This window comes from Phyllobates terribilis, unplaced genomic scaffold (assembly GCF_046119375.1).
Source record: "Phyllobates terribilis strain yellow unplaced genomic scaffold, ASM4611937v1 Scaffold_5__5_contigs__length_657084704, whole genome shotgun sequence".
NCBI classification, from domain to species: Eukaryota; Metazoa; Chordata; class Amphibia; order Anura; family Dendrobatidae; genus Phyllobates; species Phyllobates terribilis.
In genome coordinates, this window is record NW_027362765.1 from 102882569 (window position 1) to 102904540 (window position 21972).

General features: G+C 44.6%; 1 protein-coding gene across 10 annotated transcripts in view; it reads left to right on the top strand.

Annotated features, from left to right (window-relative positions):
- SULF2 (sulfatase 2) overlaps positions 1–21972 on the top strand; it is an 87323-nt gene that overhangs the window by 60240 nt on the left and 5111 nt on the right. For all 10 annotated transcript variants that reach the window (XM_073682651.1, XM_073682650.1, XM_073682653.1 and 7 more), the window contains 17 exons: positions 2108–2325; positions 7721–7960; positions 10207–10358; positions 11115–11284; positions 11377–11527; positions 14427–14602; positions 14798–14926; positions 17158–17214; positions 17379–17508; positions 18810–19017; positions 19462–19711; positions 19801–19897; positions 20868–20962; positions 21104–21166; positions 21242–21411; positions 21575–21717; positions 21821–21944. In XM_073682651.1, coding sequence (XP_073538752.1) covers positions 2108–2325; positions 7721–7960; positions 10207–10358; positions 11115–11284; positions 11377–11527; positions 14427–14602; positions 14798–14926; positions 17158–17214; positions 17379–17508; positions 18810–19017; positions 19462–19711; positions 19801–19897; positions 20868–20962; positions 21104–21166; positions 21242–21411; positions 21575–21717; positions 21821–21944 — 2573 coding nt within the window. The remainder of the gene's footprint in view (positions 1–2107; positions 2326–7720; positions 7961–10206; positions 10359–11114; positions 11285–11376; positions 11528–14426; positions 14603–14797; positions 14927–17157; positions 17215–17378; positions 17509–18809; positions 19018–19461; positions 19712–19800; positions 19898–20867; positions 20963–21103; positions 21167–21241; positions 21412–21574; positions 21718–21820; positions 21945–21972) is intronic.

The following is a 21972-nucleotide window of genomic DNA, read 5'->3' on the forward strand; positions in this document are numbered from 1 at the left end:
CGCAAACAGAATGCCTGTGAGCTGCGCTGGAATACACTGCCTTGTCCTTCTTACATGTATTATTTTTCTAGGCTTTTTTCCATGCAGACAAAGGCGAGGCCGACATATTAAAATCGTAATTATTTCACTTTTGTGTCCAACTTGGAGCCAACCCAACACTCTTATGGTTGAAAAAACCTCGTACCCACCGAGCTGGAGCTTTGTTCCATCTATGAGAGCAGAGACTGTACTTATAGAGTTTTAGTGCACAGAGTGCGGCAGCCGCCCCCCTGTTGCCACACCTAGAGTGGGGCAGCCGCCCCGCCGGTGCCACACCTAGAGTAGGGCAGCCGCCCCGCCGTTGTAACAACTAGAGTGGGGCAGCCGCCCCGCCGGTGCCACACCTAGAGTAGGGCAGCCGCCCCCCTGTTGCCACACCTAGAGTGGGGCAGCCGCCCCGCCGTTGCCACACCTAGAGTGGGGCAGCCGCCCCGCCGTTGCCACACCTAGAGTGGGGCAGCCGCCCCGCCGTTGCCACACCTAGAGTGGGGCAGCCGCCCCGCCGTTGCCAAACCTAGAGTGGGGCAGCCGCCCCGCCGTTGCCAAACCTAGAGTGGGGCAGCCGCCCCGCCGTTGCCAAACCTAGAGTGGGGCAGCCGCCCCGCCGTTGCCAAACCTAGAGTGGGGCAGCCGCCCCGCCGTTGCCAAACCTAGAGTGGGGCAGCCGCCCCGCCGTTGCCAAACCTAGAGTGGGGCAGCCGTCGCCTGACCTAGATAGCAGGCAGTCACAATTTCTGAATGAAAAAGTAATCCCTAGTTCACACGACTGCAAATCCTGGCCCCACTGCGGGTTTCATGACCTGCGTGGACCACTTCATAGAGGCCGGATCCAGTGGATTCAGATAAGCCTAAAAAACAGAACTAAATAAAAAAAAAAAAAGGTGCCAAATTTGATGAATAAAATATTTATTTGAAAACTAAAAATATATATAAAAAGTAAATAATGCAACAATGATCTTAAAACCTATAGAGAAATCAAAACCTTACAAATAAGCAATGTGTTTTGTGGAACAGGGATCCCCTTTGTCAGGACTGATGTTTTAAGATCACGGTCACTTTATTTATTTTTTTTATTTACATATAATCTTGTTTTCAAATATTTTTTTCGATATTTGGTTGGTTGCGGAGTTAGTCCTTCGTTTTTAGACTTATATGAATCTTTTGAATCTAGCCTTTCTACACATTTTGGCACACTTCATACCCAACAAGGTTGTCTGCTGATACCCTAGGGATCATAGGGGCATTGGCTGGACTCCGTTCGGCTGACACCAGTGGTTTTCATACTACCATTATCATTGTATATGATCTGCGGTCTCAGGTGAGTGTTTCCAATTTTTCGTTTGCCATTTGGCTCCTAAAATACATATTCACCCTACGTAGCGTTTCTTTCTCTTTACAAATTTTTAGTTCTGCCTCCAAGCCTTTTTGATTCTCTGTGAATTCGGGATCAGACACCTGAGATTAGATGTCTGACTGCTGCAAAGGCGAAAATCGTCTTTGGAGTCAGTGCCGGTATAATTACAGCAGGCCCTCCGCCCCGTACCTATGCCCATTCACCTTCTTCCACCTAGGAGGCCAGTCATTGTGTATGAAGTAATAGTAATGTTCAGCTGTCAGATTGTAAGGGATGGAGAGAGCTGCTCCGGCCTCGTGTGACCCCACGGCTCCAGTGAGGTTCCCGATGAGACGGTGAATAACTGAGTATTGAGTGCAGAACCTTGGAATAATGGCGGTTAATAATCCATAGCGTGCAGAGGCGGATTCCTGCAGCGTCCTCCTAGTGACTGTGAATGAGGCCAATTAATAAGGGATTAGTAGGAAATGGCATTATTATTCCTCGTTAAATAGACCGTCCATTGTGAGCAGAAAAATGCATCGTACCTCCAGCCATGAAGAGGGCGGTCATGTTACTGCCTCCCCTGCGTCGGGAAGGTGCTCGCAGGCCCTTGTATACCTGTACTTGCCAGTGAAAGGGATAGGGCAACCTGACTACATGTTCAAGCTTTGGACTGAGTACATATTATAAGTGCAAAATGTCAGTTTTGACAAGTTGTCCCTTTCTCCGCAGAAATTGTGACTCTCTCCGAAGAGACAAGACCTCATCGATGGCGCGGCCAATTCTCCTGCTTGGCCTGTTGATAGCGGCTGTCCTGTCGGTGATTGAGGGAAGTGGAAGCCTCCCCTTCTTGTCCAAGCAGCGACTGAAGGGCCGATTCCAGAGGGACCGTAGGAATATTCGCCCAAACATCATCCTTGTGCTGACCGACGACCAGGATGTGGAGCTGGGTACGTGCCATGATGGCCATAGCGGCCTGGTCTGTATGTAAATTGCGAGGAGGCGAGAGCCGTTCTAGTAGCGTACAGAGAAAGATGGCGACTAACATCAGACGGGCTACGTGTGTGTATGTGAATATAAAGATGGCGTCCGGCGCTGCGGTCCTGGTTGCGCCCCGGTTAGTGGACAGCTGCATCCTGTCTCTGTATACATAGATGAGAAGTGAGAAGCCGCAGGTGCCGGGAGGTGATTGTAGGCCGCGTTCTGCTCGCCATCATTTCCTGTCACTAATATCCATGCAGAGTGACAAATCTCAGGAAATTTTGGGGCTTAGATTTGCAGAGCAGCAGATTATCCCCTGCGTCTGGAATCCATCAGCAGCGCTCGTGCCACCGCATGCATTAACTACGAGTTACCGAGCCATCAAATCCCCAGACGGCAGCGTCTACATCGACTTGTCAGATCTGCTAACACCAGTGATGGAGCCTCTGCCACCGCGACGTTCATTACGCACCGCTGACATTAGGGTAATTTCATTCTTCAATTAGATGGAGATTGTTCAGTTCCTGCCCCGGGGATCATTTATTATTCTGCTCATCCAGAAAATGTAAATAGCCGGCGGCCGAAAATCCTCGATGCATCGATACGAGAGAGGAAAAAATGAATAACAATGTATCTGTGTACCAGATGAAGAAATAACAATGTATAAAAATAAAAAATAATAATCTAGCCAGACACTAGAGGATGGGACAAATATTATTATTATAATAATAATATATTCATATACAGTATGGAGAGGACAAAGATAATAATCTATCATTAAGTAATTATTAATAATAATGTATGAAATGGAGAGGAAGGGATTGGTAAGAATTGATACATGAGCTAAAGAAATAAAAGAGAGAAAGTGAATGATAACAATAATATATTGCTACAGGAGAGGAAGAAAATAATATGACAATATATTGATGCGTGGGAGGAAGTGATTGGTAATAATGTATCGATACGAGAGGAAGAAATTATTAGTAATGTAAATGTATCTACACCAGAGGAGGTGATTATTAATCATATATATCAATATGCCAGCTGAAGTGATGATGATGATGATTATTATTATTATTAATAATCACTTATAATCACTTACTCTGGTATATTGATATATTATTAATGATCGCTTCCTCGTGTGTTTTGCTACATTATTATTTATTTATTTTATTCCTTCAGTATTGATACTTTTTATTATCAATGCACAAGAGGAAGTGAATATTGATAACGGTTCAATGCAAGAGAGGAACTGATTATTAATAATGTATCGATACAAAGAGATAGTGATTATTAATAACCTATCGATACAAGAAAGGAAGAAATTATTTAATAGTAATGATACTGTATCTATACACGAGATGTTGTGATTATTAATAATATATCAATATAGCAGAGGTAGTAATTATAATTATTATATTAATATATATTACATTTATATTTATGTATTGAAAATAATAATTTCCTGTCTTGTTTTGCATCATCATCATCATTATTATAATTATTATTATAATTCCTCTAGAGTGTCGAAACATTATTTATACAAGAGCGAGAGTGATTAATAATAATTATAAATTGACACACAGGAGGAAGTGAATAATAACATACCAATACAAAAGAGGAAGTTAATATTATCATTATTATGAATAATAATAATCCCCTCCTCTGATATATTGATGTACTATTAATCATTTCCTCTTGTGTTTTGCTACATTATTAATTCCAGTCGTATCGATACTTTATGATCGATTATAAGAGGAATTGATTAAAAATATATTTATACACAGGAGGAAGTGAATATTGATGATAATGTATCAAATACAAGAGAGGAAGTGAATAGTAATAACATATCAATACGAAAGCAAGAAATTATTAATGGTAATGAAAATGTATCTGTACACGAGAGGAGGTGATTATTAATAATGCATCAATATATCATAGAATTATTATTATTATTATTATTACGGTACTCCTCAATCATCACCTCCTGTGCTATATTGATATATTAATAATCGCCTCCTCCTGTGTTTTGCTACATTATTATTTATTTCTTTCAACTATCGATACATTATTAATAAATAATATTTATATATGGAAGGAAGTGAATATTTATAACAGAGTGAGAAGCAAGAGAGGAAATGATTAATAATAATATATCAATACAAAGAAGGAAGACATTACTTAATAGCAATTATTCTGTATCTGTACACGAGAGGAGTGGTGGTGGCGTCCTAGGCTACGGTGAGCCTGGAGGGGGTTAATGTAACGTTTTGTCTGTTGGGGGTTGTAGTGATTTAAATCTGAAGTTGTTTTGGCTGTAAGTTTAAATATTTATGGTCGCCCTAGTTGTGTGAGCGCTCCTGATCGCGGCAGGCCCTCCGCTGTCATCCTCTATTACCTTCATATTAGATCATGTGTTTCCATATCGGTGGTGGCGGGGTCCTGCGCGCTCTCCAGGGTCGTGCTGCATGTACTATCGTGTCCGCACAGATGCTCCTGTCACATCCTCACAATCAGCCGGAGAGCCTTAATGGAAGAGTGTTTAGTAGCTGCGGAGCCGACCTGGGACGATGTGTAGTCTGAGCAAATGCAGAATGGGGGGCCGAGCCTCTGACCCCCTGAAATGTAGCTCAGAATGGAGCAGAGGTTGTAGTGTGAAAGTGCTGGGACCTCCGATCTACACATGAGACCCCTCTGTATTCCTCACCACAATTATATCAGGTCTTATATTCTAGTCACATCCATAGCCACGTTGTTATAGTAGTATCCTAATATTATTATTATATATCGTATGTATTATTGTATTATACCATCTGTCCCATATTATTATATCGGTATTACACCACCGGTCCTGTATTACTATAGTATTATATCACCAGTCCTGTATTATTATACTGTTACACCACCCGTCATGTATTATTATTCTATTTTGCCACCATTATGTATTATTATAGCGGTATTAGACCACCTGTCCTGTATTATTATAGCGGTATTAGACCACCCGTCTTGCATTATTACAGCAGTATTATACCACCCGACCTGTATTATTATAGCAGTATTATGATACCCATCTTGTATTATTATAGCAGTATTAGACCACCCGTCCTGTGTTATTATAGCGGGGTTATACCACCCGTCCTGTATTATAGCTGAGTTATACCATCCCATCTTGTGTTATTATAGCAGTATTAGACCACTCGTCCTGTATTATTATAACGGAATTATACCACCTGTCCTGTATTATTATAGCGGGGTTATACCACCTGTCCTGCATTATTATAGCAGGGTTATACCACCCGTCCTGTATTATTATAGCGGGGTTATACCACCCGCCCTGTATTATAGCGGAGTTATACCACCCATCTTGTGTTATTATAGCAGTATTAGACCACCCGTCCTGTATTATTATAGCGGGTTTATACCACCTGACTTGTATTATTCTAGTGGGGTTATACCACCCATCCTGTATTCTAGCGGGGTTATACCACCGGTCTTGTGTTATTATAGTGGTATTAGACCACCCGCCCTGTATTATTATAGTGGGGTTATACTACCCATCCTGTAATATTATAGTGGTATACTACCGGTTCTGTATTATTATAGTGGTATTTTACCACCCGTCCTGTATTATTACAGCGGTATTATGATACCCGTCTTGTATTATTATAGCAGTATTATTACACCTGTCCTGTATTATTATAGCGGTATTAGACCACCCGTATTGTATTATTATAGCTGTATTAGACCACCCGTCTTGTATTATTATAGCGGTGTTCTACCGCCCGTCCTGTATTATTATAGTGGGGTTATACCACCCGTCCTGTATTATTATAGCGGGATTATACCACGCGTCCTGTATTATTATAGCAGGGTTATACCACCTGTCCTGCATTATTATAGCAGGGTTATACCACCCGTCCTGTATTATTATAGCGGGGTTATACCACCCGTCTTGTATTATAGCTGAGTTATACCACCCATCTTGTGTTATTATAGCAGTGTTAGACCACCCGTCCTGTATTATTATAGCGGGATTATACCACGCGTCCTGTATTATTATAGCGGGGTTATACCACCCGTCCTGTATTATTATAGCGGGTTTATACCACCTGTCTTGTATTATTATAGTGGGGTTATACCACCCGTCCTGTATTATAGCGGGGTTATACCACTGGTCTTGTGTTATTATAGCGGTATAAGACCACCCGTCCTGTATTATTATAGCGGGGTTATACCACCCGTCCTGTATTATTATAGCGGGTTTATACTACCTGTCTTGTATTATTATAGTGGGGTTATACCACCCGTCCTGTATTATAGCGGGGTTATACCACTGGTCTTGTGTTATTATAGCGGTATAAGACCACCCGTCCTGTATTATTATAGCGGGGTTATACCACCTGTCTTGTATTATTATAGTGGGGTTATACCACCCATCCTGTATTATTATAGTGGTAATATACTACCGGTTCTGTATTATTATAGTGGTATTATACCACCCGTCCTTTATTATTATAGCAGTATTATGATACCCGTCTTGTATTATTATAGCAGTATTATTCCACCTGTCTTGTATTATTATAGCTGTATTAGACCACCCGTCTTGTATTATTATAGCTGTATTAGACCACCCTTGTATTATTATAGCTGTATTAGACCACCCGTCTTGTATTATTATAGCTGTATTAGACCACCCTTCTTGTATTATTATAGCGGGGTTATACCACCCGTTCTGTATTATTATAGCAGGATTATACCACCCGTCCTGTATTATTATAGCGGGGTTATACCACCCATTCTGTATTGTTATAGTGGGATTATACCACCCGTCCTGTATTATTATAGCGGGGTTATACCACCCATCCTGTATTATAGCGGGTTTATACCACCTGTCTTGTATTATTATAATGGGGTTATACCAACCGTACTGTATTATAGCGGGGTTATACCACTGGTCTTGTGTTATTATAGCGGTATTAGACCACTCGTCCTGTATTATTATAGCGGGGTTATACCGCCCGTCCTGTATTATTATAGTGGGGTTATACCACCCGTCCTGTATTATTATAGCTGGTTTATACCACTCGTCCTGTATTATTATAGCGGGGTTATACCACCCGTCCTGTATTATAGCTGAGTTATACCACCCATCTTGTGTTATTATAGCAGTATTAGACCACCCGTCCTGTATTATTATAGTGGGGTTATACCACCCATCCTGTATTATTATAGTGGTAATATACTACCGGTTCTCTATTATTATAGTGGTATTATACCATCCGTCCTGTGGTGTATCCAGACTCCATGTTTTCCCAAGGTTGGGGCTTATGATCTTTCCTGATTTTTTTTTTTATTCTCTTTCAGGTTCCATGTCAGTGATGAACAAGACAAAGCGCATCATGGAGCAGGGAGGGACGCACTTTATTAACGCCTTTGTCACCACCCCCATGTGCTGCCCTTCTCGCTCCTCCATCCTGACGGGAAAGTATGTCCACAACCACAATACCTACACTAACAACGAGAACTGCTCGTCACCGTCTTGGCAGGCGCAGCACGAGCCGCACACCTTCTCTGTGTACCTGAACAACACCGGCTACAGGACGGGTGAGTCGGCTACGTCCTGTCCAGTCTACGTCTATAACTTTGTAGTGTTAGTGGAGGCTGAGGCTCCCTGTATCATTAGGGCAGAGGTAACAATCCTAGAGTAAAATGGTTTGAAATAGTGCACATTTTTGGCACAGCTGAGGGTTTGTTGCAGTGTATCAGTGTGGACAATCCTCTGTGAGGTGAACATAGAAGCAGCACAAATCTCTGTCGTCCAGAGTTTGTTACAATGTGTCAGTGCAGGTGTAGTCTCCCAATGTCTATTGGAAAAGAGCAAAACTTTTTCCTTATCCAGCGATGAAGCTTGGCTTACATAGGACTGCAGCGGGCGTCCTCTTTATCAGCATGTTAGCACATCTGGTGAATGTTGATCACAGGCGATTGTGTTTTCACAGACATCTCCAAGTGAAAATAAATAATAATCAGCTATGGCAGAATCCGTGGCTCTGCGGGTCAGGGGCAGCTTTGTTTTGCCTTTCGTAAGCATAAATGGCGACAAATTGATGCCTCTAATGGTCCGGGGTGGTGGACGGGGATTATTCTAATCAGCTGCAAACAATTCACAGTAATTAGCGGCATCGACGCCACTTGTCGGCTGGATCTAATCCTATCCTCACCCCATAATCGCGGGTCATCCCGTCCAGTGTTGTGGCGGACACAGGTGCACAACCCCAAGAAGTGAATGGTGTCACCGGCCATCGACTCACAAGCTGCAAATAATTCAGGAAAAATCCCCTATAAAGATCTGGAGGAGAATTCTGGGACACGTTTGCCTCTCTCCTCCATGTTTTATTGATGAGGCTGCGAAAGAACAATAAAAAATGTCTCCCCTTCCCCTGCTGCGCCCGCTCCACCATCTGCGCCCTTTCTGTCTCATCCTCAGTGTGTCACTTTCTTTGCTAATTGGTGTCTGTAAAGCCAAAAATCTGGGGGGGAAAAAATTGTCAAAATCTGTAAATAAGATGCTGCATGTCAGTGAGCGCCTAGGAGACCCCCAAACACCAAAGGGGAGACCCCCAAACCCCAATAGTGAGACTGCATATACATCAATATACATCATATACTTTATAGTGTGGCCCCTGTAAATGTCCCAAGGGTCCCCTCGGCTGAAACACCAGTGAGACAACCCCTCCTTTGTGGTGGTCCTGGCCATGTGATTAACGGAACTCACAATCTAATGAGCCGAGGCTTGGATACAGCCGAGGCTTAGATACAATATGCGAAGTAATATGATGAATGTAGAGCTGCGTGCTTCCCCAGGATTAGATACAGTGGCTCAGAAGATTGTATCACATGTAATCGGGTTAGATACAGCAGCTCAGCACGAAAGAAAGGCTTAGATACATTTGCTAAAAAGACAGCATCACTCAGAATAGGATTAGATACAGTAGCTGAGCAAACACTATCACTCATGTGGTGTTTTTCTAATTCTGTGTGATACTGTCTGCTGAGATCCTGTATCTAATCCTATACTGCATGGTACTGTATCTAATCCTATACTGCATGGTACTGTCTGCTGAGCTGCGGTACCGAAGACTATTACATATACTGTCTGCTGAGTTGTGTATCTAATCCTATGTAATAGGCTTAGATGCAGCAGCTCAGCAGACAGTATCATACAGAATAGGATTAGATACAGTAGCTCAGCATACAGCTACTGTAGCTAATACTATCATACGTGATACTAAGTAGATGGGATTAGATACAGAATGATTCAGAATAGGATTAGATACAGTAGCTCAGCAGACAGTATTACACAAGATGGTAATAGATACAGTAGCTAAGCAGACAGTATTGCACAGGATAGAATCAGATACAGTAGCTCAGCAGATAGTATTGCACAGGATAGGATTAGATACAGTAGATCAGTAGATCGTATCATGCAGGATTAGATATAGTAGCTCATCAGACAGTATTGCACATGCTAAGATTAGATACAGTAGATCAGCAGATTATCACACATAGGATTAGATACATCAGCAGACAGTATCACACTGGATTAGATATAGTAGCTCAGCAGACAGTATCGCACAGGATAGGATTAGATGCAGATGATCACACATCAGTGTAGCGCAGGATAGGCATAGGTACAGGGGCTGCAGCCATACTGGTGACACTTACATGTGACGCTGTGTCTGGTGCCCGGTGTCGGTGACGCTCGGCCACACACCCCGTTGGTTGAGCAGAACACCGCTGTCCTTGTTCTCGTCTTGTGACTTCATCTTTTCCTCCGTCTTATGTTGCAGCTTTCTTTGGCAAATACCTTAATGAATATAATGGCTCGTACGTCCCCCCGGGCTGGAAGGAGTGGGTCGGGCTGGTGAAGAACTCGCGCTTCTATAACTACACGCTCTGCCGGAACGGGGTGAAGGAGAAACATGGGTCAGACTACACCAAGGTGAGCGCCACCCTGTGACCGGTGTGGGGGGGCTCCAGAGGGATCACAATGAAGTCTGTGGTCCGCATATGGAAACCATCCTAGTGGAGGGCTCGTTACACTGAATACACTGTTACAAACCCCCAGCTGTGGAAGGGCTGTTGTTTTTATGGTTTCCAAAAACAAATTCGAATTGAGACTTTGGAACAAGCTGCCAGATTCCTGCAGAAGACTGGACGCCGGCCCAATAGTAACCCCGGGGTCCATCCTCCGGGGTGACATAGTCGCTGCTTCTCTGCAGATCATCGCTCTGAGTCGATAAACGAGCACGATTATTGATCTGCGCTGCAGACCTGACATGAGCGGAGATGTCTCAGCGCAGGCGACGGAGTCTTTAGGGAGAAATTCTCTGTATGATCGGGGCTGACAAGGAGAACAATTACACATCATTGATCAGCGGCGCCCTTCTTCTCAGAGGTTAATGATGCGGCAGCCAGAGGAATCGCTGAGTAGGGGGCGAGGTGTAAAACTATGCGAAAAAAAACGGGCGACAACCAATATGGCCCCCATCGCCTTTTAAGGGTCTCTCATTCAGAGACCTTAGAAGTTTGGTGGCAACTTAAATGGGAGCTCTACTGGCCACCGTACTGGTCATCAACCAGATTAATAAAAAAAAAGGCTTAAGAGACCTTAGTTTTGGGGCGACTGTTCTGCCGATGCTACCCAGGTTATGGATCAAGTGGAGGAGTCTCACTTTTCTCGTGTTTTTTCTTGTAGGATTATCTGACAGATCTCATCACAAACAATAGCCTCAACTTCTTCCAAAACTCCAAGAAAATGTACCCCCACCGACCGGTGCTGATGGTGCTGAGCCACGCCGCCCCCCACGGCCCTGAAGACTCTGCACCCCAGTATTCCAGCATGTTCTCCAACGCCTCCCAGCACATGTGAGTATCCGGGCGGACGTAGAGACGCCATGTCGCCCACTCCTCTCCTATCTACCCCTGATATTGACCGACTGAACTCATTTGTCTTTCAGAACCCCAAGCTACAACTATGCCCCAAACCCAGACAAGCACTGGATCATGAGGTACACAGGCCCCATGATGCCCATCCACATGGACTTCACCAACATGTTGCAGCGCCGGCGACTACAGACCCTGATGTCCGTGGAGGACTCTATGGAGAAGGTGCGGGCCCTCCCCCAGCCTCCCTGTAACTGAGAGTAGTTGTTACAATATATCAGTGCAGGGAGTCCAGCACAGGATAGAGACTTGTGCTGCTGTATTGTCTATAATGATACAAAGTAACAAACCCTCAGTTGTGAGCATGAATAGGCCTGGACAGTTTTTAGCCCCTGATAAGTGATAATGTTTCAGTTTGCTGAAATCAAGCGGAGTTCTTAAATGGTTAGAATTAGCAGCATGCAGGGAATACTGCCAACCTCTTGTGTGCTTCCAAAATAATCCTGATATTACGGGACGGTGAGAGGGGCCGATTTCTCCTGGTGGTACAGCCTCAGACGCCGAAGCTTTCACTGTAATACAGCGCCTGTAATTATTTATCCTGTACTGATCCCAAGGTACACCATGTCTCCAGTGACATCATGTCTTACACTGGGCCACATCCAGAGCTGCACTCATAATTCTGGTTATATCATGCTTCATACTCCAGTCACATCCAGAGCTGTGTTTGCAATTTCTCACAGTTTCTCTGCACTTCATTCGCAGTTGTGTGACCTCTGCTCTGACAATGAAATTATTATCTGAAGCCATCCCTGGACCAGAACTGCACTGCTAACTATAGACCTGTCTCTAATCTTCCATTCATCTCTAAACTCCTGGAACGCTTGGTCCACTCCCGTCTAATCCGCTATCTCTCAGTTAACTCTCTCCTCGACCGTCTACAATCTGGTTTCCGCTCCTTACACTCCACTGAAACTGCCCTCACTAAAGTCTCTAACGATCTACTAACAGCCAAATCCAAAGGTCACTGCTCCCTGCTGATTCTCCTGGATCTCTCTGCAGCATTTGACACTGTGGATCACCAGCTCCTCCTCACTATGCTCCGCTCTATAGGCCTCAAGGAAACCGTTCTCTCCTGGTTCTCCTCCTACCTCTCTGACCGCTCCTTCACTGTATCTTTTGCCGGCTCCTCTTCCCCTCCTCATCCCCTTACTATCGGGGTTCCTCAGGGCTCAGTCCTAGGCCCCCTCCTCTTCTCTCTATACACTGCCCCTATTGGACAAACAATCAACAGATTTGGGTTCCAATATCATCTCTATGCTGACGACACCCAACTATACACTTCTTCCCCTGTCATCACCCCTACCCTAATACAAAACACCAAGGATTGTTTATCTGCTGTGTCTAGCATCATGTCCTCCCTCTATCTCAAATTGAATCTCTCCAAAACTGAACTTCTTGTGTTTCCCCCCTCTAGTAACCTAACTCTACCTAATATCGAAATTACCTTGGAGGGGTCAACCATAACTCCCAAGCAGCACGCCCGCTGCCTTGGGGTCATATTCGACACTAACCTTTCCTTTACTCCCTATATCCGATCACTCACTCGCTCTTGTCACCTGCATCTTAAAAACATCTCCAGAATCTGACCTTTTCTCACTTTGGAAACTGCTAAAACTCTTACTGTCGCTCTTATTCACTCTCGTCTGGACTACTGCAACTCTCTTCTGATCGGTCTCCCTCTTACCAAAATTTCCCCTCTCCAATCTGTCCTGAATGCGGCAGCCAGGGTCGTATTTATGTCCAGCCGCTTCACCGATGCCTCCACCTTGTGCCAGTCATTACACTGGTTACCCATTCACTACAGGGTCCAATATAAACTCATTGCTCTCACCCACAAAGCTCTCTACAGTTCTGCACCACCTTATATCTCCTCTCTCATCTCAGTCTATCGTCCTACACGTGCCCTCCGTTCCACAAATGACCTAAGGCTAACATCCCCCATAATCCGAACCTCACACCTCCGTCTCCAAGACTTCTCTCGTGCTGCACCAGTTCTCTGGAATGCTCTACCCCAGACGATCCGATTGATGCCTAGCCCCGATGTCTTCAAGCGCGCTTTAAAAACCCATCTCTTTAAACAAGCCTACCACCTCAACTACTCAGTAAACTAACTTTCCCGTTCCCTCCTAAATACTATTCGGAATCTGCTCCCTACTGTTCATCTGTTTCTACACCCTCCATGCACTCGATAACTGCACTCGGTAATTGAGTATTGCACTTTAACATACAGGCTGATGACCGGATCATACAGCTTTATATGATAATCCCGACTTATTATAATTGCCAGACCTGAAATAACAAGCACTTTCCACCTATTGTGTCCCCCCATTTCCATGTAGATTGTAAGCTTGCGAGCAGGGACCTCACTCCTGATGTAACTGTTAAACTGTCTCACCTTGTATTGAATTTATTGTTTGTACATGTCCCCGCTTAATTGTAAAATGCTGCGAAATATGTTGGCACTATATAAATAAAAATTATTATTATTATTATTATTATTATTATTATTATTATTATTATTATCTGAGCTCCCATAATGCACTACTTTTTGGAACCAGGAAAGCAAATGAATTGTGAGTGCAGCTCTGGATTTGGCAGGTGTATAAGACATAAAAGAACAGCAGAATTAGGAGTGAAGCTCTGGATGAGCCTAGAATATATGATATAATGGGCCAATAGAATTAGGAATGCAGCTCAGGATGTGCTTGGAGTATAATATGTAATGGTGTAGCTCCGGATGTACCTGGAATATAAGCTAAAATGGGACAATAGAATTAGGAGTGCAGCTCTGGGTGTGCTTGGAGTATAAGATATAATGGAACAGCAGAATTAGGAATGCAGCTTTGGCTGTGACTTGGAATCAGTGGAAATAAGTTATAGTTGCTCAGTATTACTTATTCTTTATTCTTATATTTACTTTATTATTTTATGAGCTTGCGTTCCTTATTTGACTCCATTTCCTTTGCCGCACTCCTGAAGAAGGAGGAGGATGGGTGGCTCAGTATATATGTGCTGTGGGGGGCGAGATGTATACAGTATAACGCTGAATGTGATCTTCCAGATCTATGACATGCTGGTGGAGCTGGGCGAGCTGGACAACACGTACATAATATACACGGCTGACCACGGCTACCACATCGGGCAGTTCGGTCTGGTGAAGGGAAAGTCCATGCCGTACGAGTTTGACATCCGGGTGCCATTCTATATCCGCGGGCCAAACGTGGATGCAGGATACTTGTGAGTGCTTCTCTTCTACGTATTCCGCACATCTCTCACAACACACCTCAGCAAAGACTCAAAAGACGCTGAATCGATAACACGACATGATGTAACAGTAGAATTATGACTGCAGCTCTGGATGTGAGAGGAGTATTCAACGTCCCCTGTCATCACTAATCTATGTTTTGTTTATTTTTTTTAATCCATCTCCAGGAACCCGCACATTGTGCTTAATATTGACCTCGCCCCGACTATCCTGGACATCGCCGGCCTGGATATTCCTCCGGATATGGACGGGAAGTCAATCCTGAAGTTGCTGGACACGGAGAGACCTGTGAATAGGTGAGAGCTCCATGTGATGCAGGATCATTTCCAACTTAGAACTCACTGGGACCCCCACCGATCACGAGAACAGGGATCTTATGAAGTGGTCACACAACCTCACTTCCACTCTCATAGAAATGAATGGAGAGGAGGAGACACATGCGCACTACCACTCTCATAGAAATGAATGGGGACGGTGGTGACACTTGCGTACTACCACACCAATAGAAATGAATGGAGAGGAGTGGACACATGTGCACTACCACTGTGATAGAAATTAATGGAGTGGAGTGGACACATGTGCACTGCCACACCTATAGAAATGAATGGGTCGGTGGTGGCACCTGCCCACTACTTCACCAATAGAAATGAATGGAACATTGGTGACACATGCGCAGTACCACTCTGATAGAAATGAATGGATCGGTTGTGGCACGTGCGCACTACCACACCAATAGAAATGAATGGGGAGGAGGTGACACATGTGCACTACCACTCTGATAGAAATGAATGGGTCGGTGGTGGCACGTGCGCACTACCACTCTTATTGCTCCATTCATTTCTATCAGAGTGGTAATGCGCATGTGTCACCACCATCCCATTTATTTCTATGAGAGGGTTAGTGTACACGTGCCACCACTGCTCCATTCATTTCTGTGGTGGCACGTGTACACTAACCCTCTCATAGAAATAAATGGGATGGTGGTGACACATGCGCATTACCACTATGATAGAAATGAATGGAGCATTGGTGACACATGCGCACTACCACTCTGATAGAAATGAATGGGTCGGTGGTGGCACGTACGCACTACCACTCTGATAGAAATTAATGGAGCAGAGCTGATACATGCGCACTACGACTTTGATGGAAATGAATGGGATGGTGGTGACACATGCGCACTACCACTCTGATAGAAATGAATGGAGAGGAGGTGACACATGCGCACTACCACTCTGATAGAAATGAATGGAGAAGAGGTGACACGTGCACTACCACACTGATGGAAATAAATGGAGTGGAGGTGACATATGCGCACTACCACACTGACAGAAATTAATGGAGCATTGGTGACACATGCGCAGTATCACTCTGATAGAAATGAATGGAGAGGAGTGGACACATGCACACTACCACACCAATAGAAATGAATGAGGAGGAGGTGACACATGTGCACTACCACTCTGATAGAAATGAATGAAGCAGTGGTGGCACATGCACACTAACCCTCTGATAGAGATAAATGGGATGGTGGTGACACATGCGCATTACCTCTCTGATAGAAATGAATGGCTTGGTGGTGGCACGTGTGCACTACCACTCTGATAGAAATTAATGGAGCAGAGGTGATACATGCACACTACGACTCTGGTAGAAATGAATGGGATGGTGGTGACACATGCGCACTACTACTCTGATAGAAATGAATGTAGCCTTGGTGACACATGTGCACTACCACTCTGATAGAAATGAATGGAGAGGAGGTGACACATGCGCACTACCACTATGATAGAAATGAATGGAGCGGAGGTGACGCATGCTCACTACCACTATGATAGAAATGAATGGAGAGGAGGTGACACGTGCACTACCACTCTGATAGAAATGAATGGAGCATTGGTGACACATGAGCACTACCACTCTGATACAAATGAATGGAGAGGAGGAGACACATGCGCACTACCACACCAATAGAAATGAATGGAGCGGAGGTGATACATGCGTACTACCACTCTGATAGAAATGAAATGAGCATTGGTGACACATGCGCGCCACTGCTCCATTCACAGGCATTGGTGGGGTCCTCAGCGATCATACCCTCTAGTTAGATGATAAATTTGTTTTGTGAGAGAACTTGTAATGAATTCATTAATCGCGGTTACGTTTCCGATGTCTTGTGCGGTGACACAGATTCACCCGGATCAAAGGTCCGCACTAGTCATACAAGGTGATGTAACCATGGCAACGGATGTAAGAACCCGCACAAGCGGCACAGGAGACCTTAATTGGCCTCCTTCCTAGCATTGCTGCCACATCTAATGAGCAACACTCTCTCCCTGCACGTTATTGGCAAATTTCCGAGTCTTCATATCTTTGTGCCGGCTGCCACCGAAGCCTCCGCAGCGACATCCCCCATATAAAAGAATGATGATTCTGTATCAATGGCTTCTGCTGTGACTGTCACTGTGCCCGTCACTACGCCCGCTCATCGCCTTGTTGGGGTGTGATAGATTTTTCTTTATTTCAGGTTTCAAGTTCAGAAAAAAGTGAAAGTCTGGAGAGATTCATTTCTGGTGGAGCGCGGGTAAGTGCTGCTGCGCCTATAGGGGAAGAGTGGGGAAAAGGATGGACGGTACATGAGAACCTGCACCCGCCCTTAGGTCACCTCCTGAGACCTGTATGTATGTGCCCCCTTCCGTAACCCCTGATATATTATTTAATTATTATATAATATATATACAATTATAGAAAATTGCTGCATAAGAAGGAGACAGACAAAGTGGATCCACAAGAGGAGAACTTCCTGCCCAAGTATCAGCGCGTCAAAGACTTGTGTCAGCGAGCGGAGTATCAGACAGCCTGCGAGCAGCTGGGGCAGGTGAGGAATATGTATGACCCTACAGGAAAAAGTGCATGTCAGCAGTGACATCTGGTGGCCACTACTGGAGTTACAGCCCGGATTACACTGCTCAGCTGGGTTGGAGCCAAATAAGTGAATCCAACATCTCTCAGATCTATTCCCAGCTGCAGAAAAGAGAGAAACTGCAAAAGACTGAATGTCACTGAACAAGCAACCCAGGATCTGTACAGGATAAATAATGTATATACACAGCGACTCCAGTAGCAGAATAGTGAGTGCAGCTCTGGAGTCTAATACAGGATGTAACTCAGGACCAGTACAGTATAAGTAATGTAATGTATGTACACAGTGACTGCACCAGCAGAATAGTGAGTGCAGCTCTGGAGTATAATACAGGATGTAACTCAGGACCAGTACAGTATAAGTAATGTAATGTCCACAGTGACTCCACCAGCTGAATAGTGAGTGCTGCTCTGGAGTATAATACAGGATGTAACTCAGGATCAGTGCAGGATAAGTAATGTAATGTATGTACACAATGACTCCACCAGCAGAATAGTGAGTGCAGCTCTGGAGTATAATACAGGATGTAACTCAGGACCAGTACAGTATAAGTAATGTAATGTCCACAGTGACTCCACCAGCTGAATAGTGAGTGCTGCTCTGGAGTATAATACAGGATGTAACTCAGGATCAGTACAGGATAAGTAATGTAATGTACGTACACAGTGACTGCACCAGCAGAATAGTGAGTGCAGCTCTGGAGTATAATACTGGATGTAACTCAGGATCAGTACAGGATAAGTAATGTAATGTATGTACACAGTGACTGCACCAGCAGAATAGTGAGTACAGCTCTGGGGTATAATACAGGATGTAACTCAGGATCAGTACAGGATAAGTAATGTAATGTATGCACACAGTGACTGCACCAGTAGAATAGTGAGTGCAGCTCTCGAGTATAATAACAGGATGTAACTCAGGATCAGTACAGGATAAGTAATATAATGTATGTACACAGTGACTCCACCAGCAGAATAGTGAGTGCAGCTCTGGAGTATAATACAGGGTGTAACTCAGGATCAGTACAGCATCAGTAATGTAATGTATGTACATGGTGACTCCACCAGCAGAATAGTGAGTGCAGCTCTGGAGTATAATACTGGTGGTCACTCACTGATTCTAATGTATGTACACACTGGCTCTGCTGTATATAGTGTATTACTTGTATGATGAATCTGTAACTTTTTAATGTGACAGTGCTCAGTTCCTGCCTCATGTAATGCTCCTACCTTGTTCTTATCTTTTCCTGTTTGCAGAAGTGGCAGTGTGTGGAGGATCCCACTGGAAAGTTACGACTACACAAGTGTAAGGGAATGGCAAGTCTGTCTGCAGCCCCCGACAGCAAGATGTCCCCCAATCTCATGACCAGTTACTACAACACCAACAGCGATGAATGCAACTGTGACGCCATTGGATATAAGATGTCTCGACTGGGCCGCAGCAAGAAGCTTCTCACCAAGAAAAGTGAGTCCTGGAGAAGCGGCAGATTGTGTTCCTGAAATATGTCCAGAGGTGCCGCCAGCATAGAGTTGCAAGACTGATGGCGCCTCATCCCTCACCTTATTACATAGGTTTAGTTCTCAAAAGGCGATGCAGCGTGATGCCAATCATTCCTTTTTCTTCATGCTGGTTTTTTTGGGGATTGAGAGGCTGAAGGTATCTGCTGGGGATAGTGGAGCAGATGAGCTTCAGGCCTGTTTTTCTTCAGCACATACAGTGCAGTCGCAGGAGGCTTTGTGTCTGTGTCATACAGGTGGTAGATGGAGACAGCACTGCAGTGTTAACTCCTTGCACCATCTGGTGGTTATTCTGTGGTATTATTAGAGCTTAACTCTATTCACAGGGTTGTTGCCTTTTTTTTTTCTTCTGTTACTCCATTTTGATCTCACTGCTTCCTTTCTGTTGCAGAGTACAAGGCCAATTACATGAGGAATCGCTCCGTTCGCTCTGTATCCATTGAAGTGTCAGGGGATGTCATTAATATGGACATAGAGCAGGAATATGAGCCTGTGCTGAGGAGGAACTTTACCAAGCGGCAGCTGCTTGAGGCCGAAGATGATGATGATGGTGACGAGGGTAAGGACGCCGATGACTTCAGCGGCACTGGAGAAATCACAAATGAACTGGTCATTCCTAGTGCTGTGAAAGTGACTCACAGGTGAGACGTCTGGGATCAAGATCACTGCAGCCATAGGTACAGCTGGGCAGCAGCGTCTCCCTCTACATAATGTTCTGTCCTATACACAGGTGCCACATCCTTCCTAATGACACTGTGAAGTGTGACCTGGATCTCTACAAGTCTCTGCAGGCCTGGAAAGATCACAAACTGCACATCGACCATGAGGTGAGAGGAGCAATCCTCCTTAACTACAGATCCTGTACAGTTATAGATCTATCTATAAAGCACTATGTGGAGCTTATAACCCCTGACCCCAATATACAGGTCAGTTATTAAAAACATCTCTATAAACCGCAGAGTCTTTAATGTATGTACACACATTCTATATTGTGTATTATACTCCAGAGCTGCACTCACTATACTGCTGGTGGAGTCACTGTGTCCATACATTACATTACATTACTTATCCTGTACTGATCCTGAGTTACATCCTGTATTATACTCCAGAGCTGCACTCACTATTCTGCTGGTGGAGTCACTGTGTACATACATTACATTACTTATCCTGTACTGATCCTGAGTTACATCCTGTATTATACTCCAGAGCTGCACTCACTATTCTGCTGGTGCAGTCACTGTGTACATACATTACATTACTTAACCTGTACTGATCATGCGTTACATCCTGTATTATACTCCAGAGCTGCACTCACTGTTCTGCTTGTGCAGTCACTGTGTACATACATTACATTACTGATCCTGTACTGATCCTGAGTTACATCCTGTATTATACTCCAGAGCTGCACTCACTATTCTGCTGGAGGAGTCACTGTGTACATACATTGCATTACTTATCCTGTACTGATCATGCGTTACATCCTGTATTATACTCCAGAGCTGCACTCACTGTTCTGCTTGTGCAGTCACTGTGTACATACATTACATTACTGATCCTGTACTGATCCGGAGTTACATTATTGTACTCCAGAGCTGCACTCACTTTTCACTTTGGTGTGTAATACAGGATGTAACTCAGGATCAGAACAGGATAAGTAATGTAATGTATGTACACAGTGACTCCACCAGCAGAATAGTGGGTGCAGCTCTGGAGTATATAATACAGGGTGCTGTTGTGTAGCATTCAGCATTTCTTCTCCCTCGCAGCAAAACTGACCGTGTCACCATTATGTTATAGATTGAAACGTTACAGAATAAGATCAAGAACCTGAGAGAGGTCCGAGGTCACCTGAAGAAAAAGCGTCCGGAGGACTGTGACTGCAGCAAGATCAGGTATCTCCACCTGCACATTCAGTACGACCATAGGGTGAATTAAACATCCCGGACATCTGGGTCATGTGACTGGGTGTAATGCTGAGGGTCACATGTACCGATGATTCTTGATAATCTGCCTCTCTCTCTCTGTCACCACAGCTATCACTTCAAACACAAGAAGGGAAAGCTGAAGAGTGGGGGCCCCCTTATGCACCCCTTTAAGTAAGTGCACACAGAGGCTACCTATAGTGCATGTAGGTGGTGATGAGGGGTCCTGATTGTGAGGTTTGTCTCTAGGAAATCACTGAAAGAACACGACAAGATCTGGCTCCTGCGGGAACAGAGACGCAAAAAGAAACTGCGCAAACTGCTGAAAAGGCTGAAGAACAACGACACGTGCAGCATGCCCGGCCTCACCTGTTTCACCCACGACAACCAGCACTGGCAGACCGCCCCCTTCTGGACATGTAAGGTCTCCTAGCACCGGCTATAAGGCCTGTTATCAGTGTAGATTAAAGGCATCAGTCAGGAGTCCATTTACATAGGATGTCCTTCTAAGACGCCGAACAGTATCTATGGGTGGCTGTCAGCCCCTCTCCTCACTGCTGCCTCCTCTCCCTCCCATCACAGTGGGGCCATTCTGCGCCTGCACCAGTGCCAACAACAACACTTACTGGTGCCTGAGAACCATTAACGAAACCCACAACTTCCTGTTCTGTGAATTTGCCACGGGCTTTCTGGAGTACTTCGACATCAACACTGACCCTTATCAGGTAAGAAGCGCCAATGTAACTGATAACAGAGGACAATTGCAATCACTCTCATGCATAAAGCAGAAGGGGCCACCAATTAACCAGTCTGACTCCTCTCTTGCAGTTGATTAATGCGGTGAACACTTTGGATCGGGACGTCCTTAACCAGTTACATGTCCAGCTGATGGAGCTGCGCAGCTGTCGAGGCTCCCGACAGTGCAACCCTCGCACACGGAACGTGGAGCTCGGTACGTTATCCTTAGAGAAAGACAACGC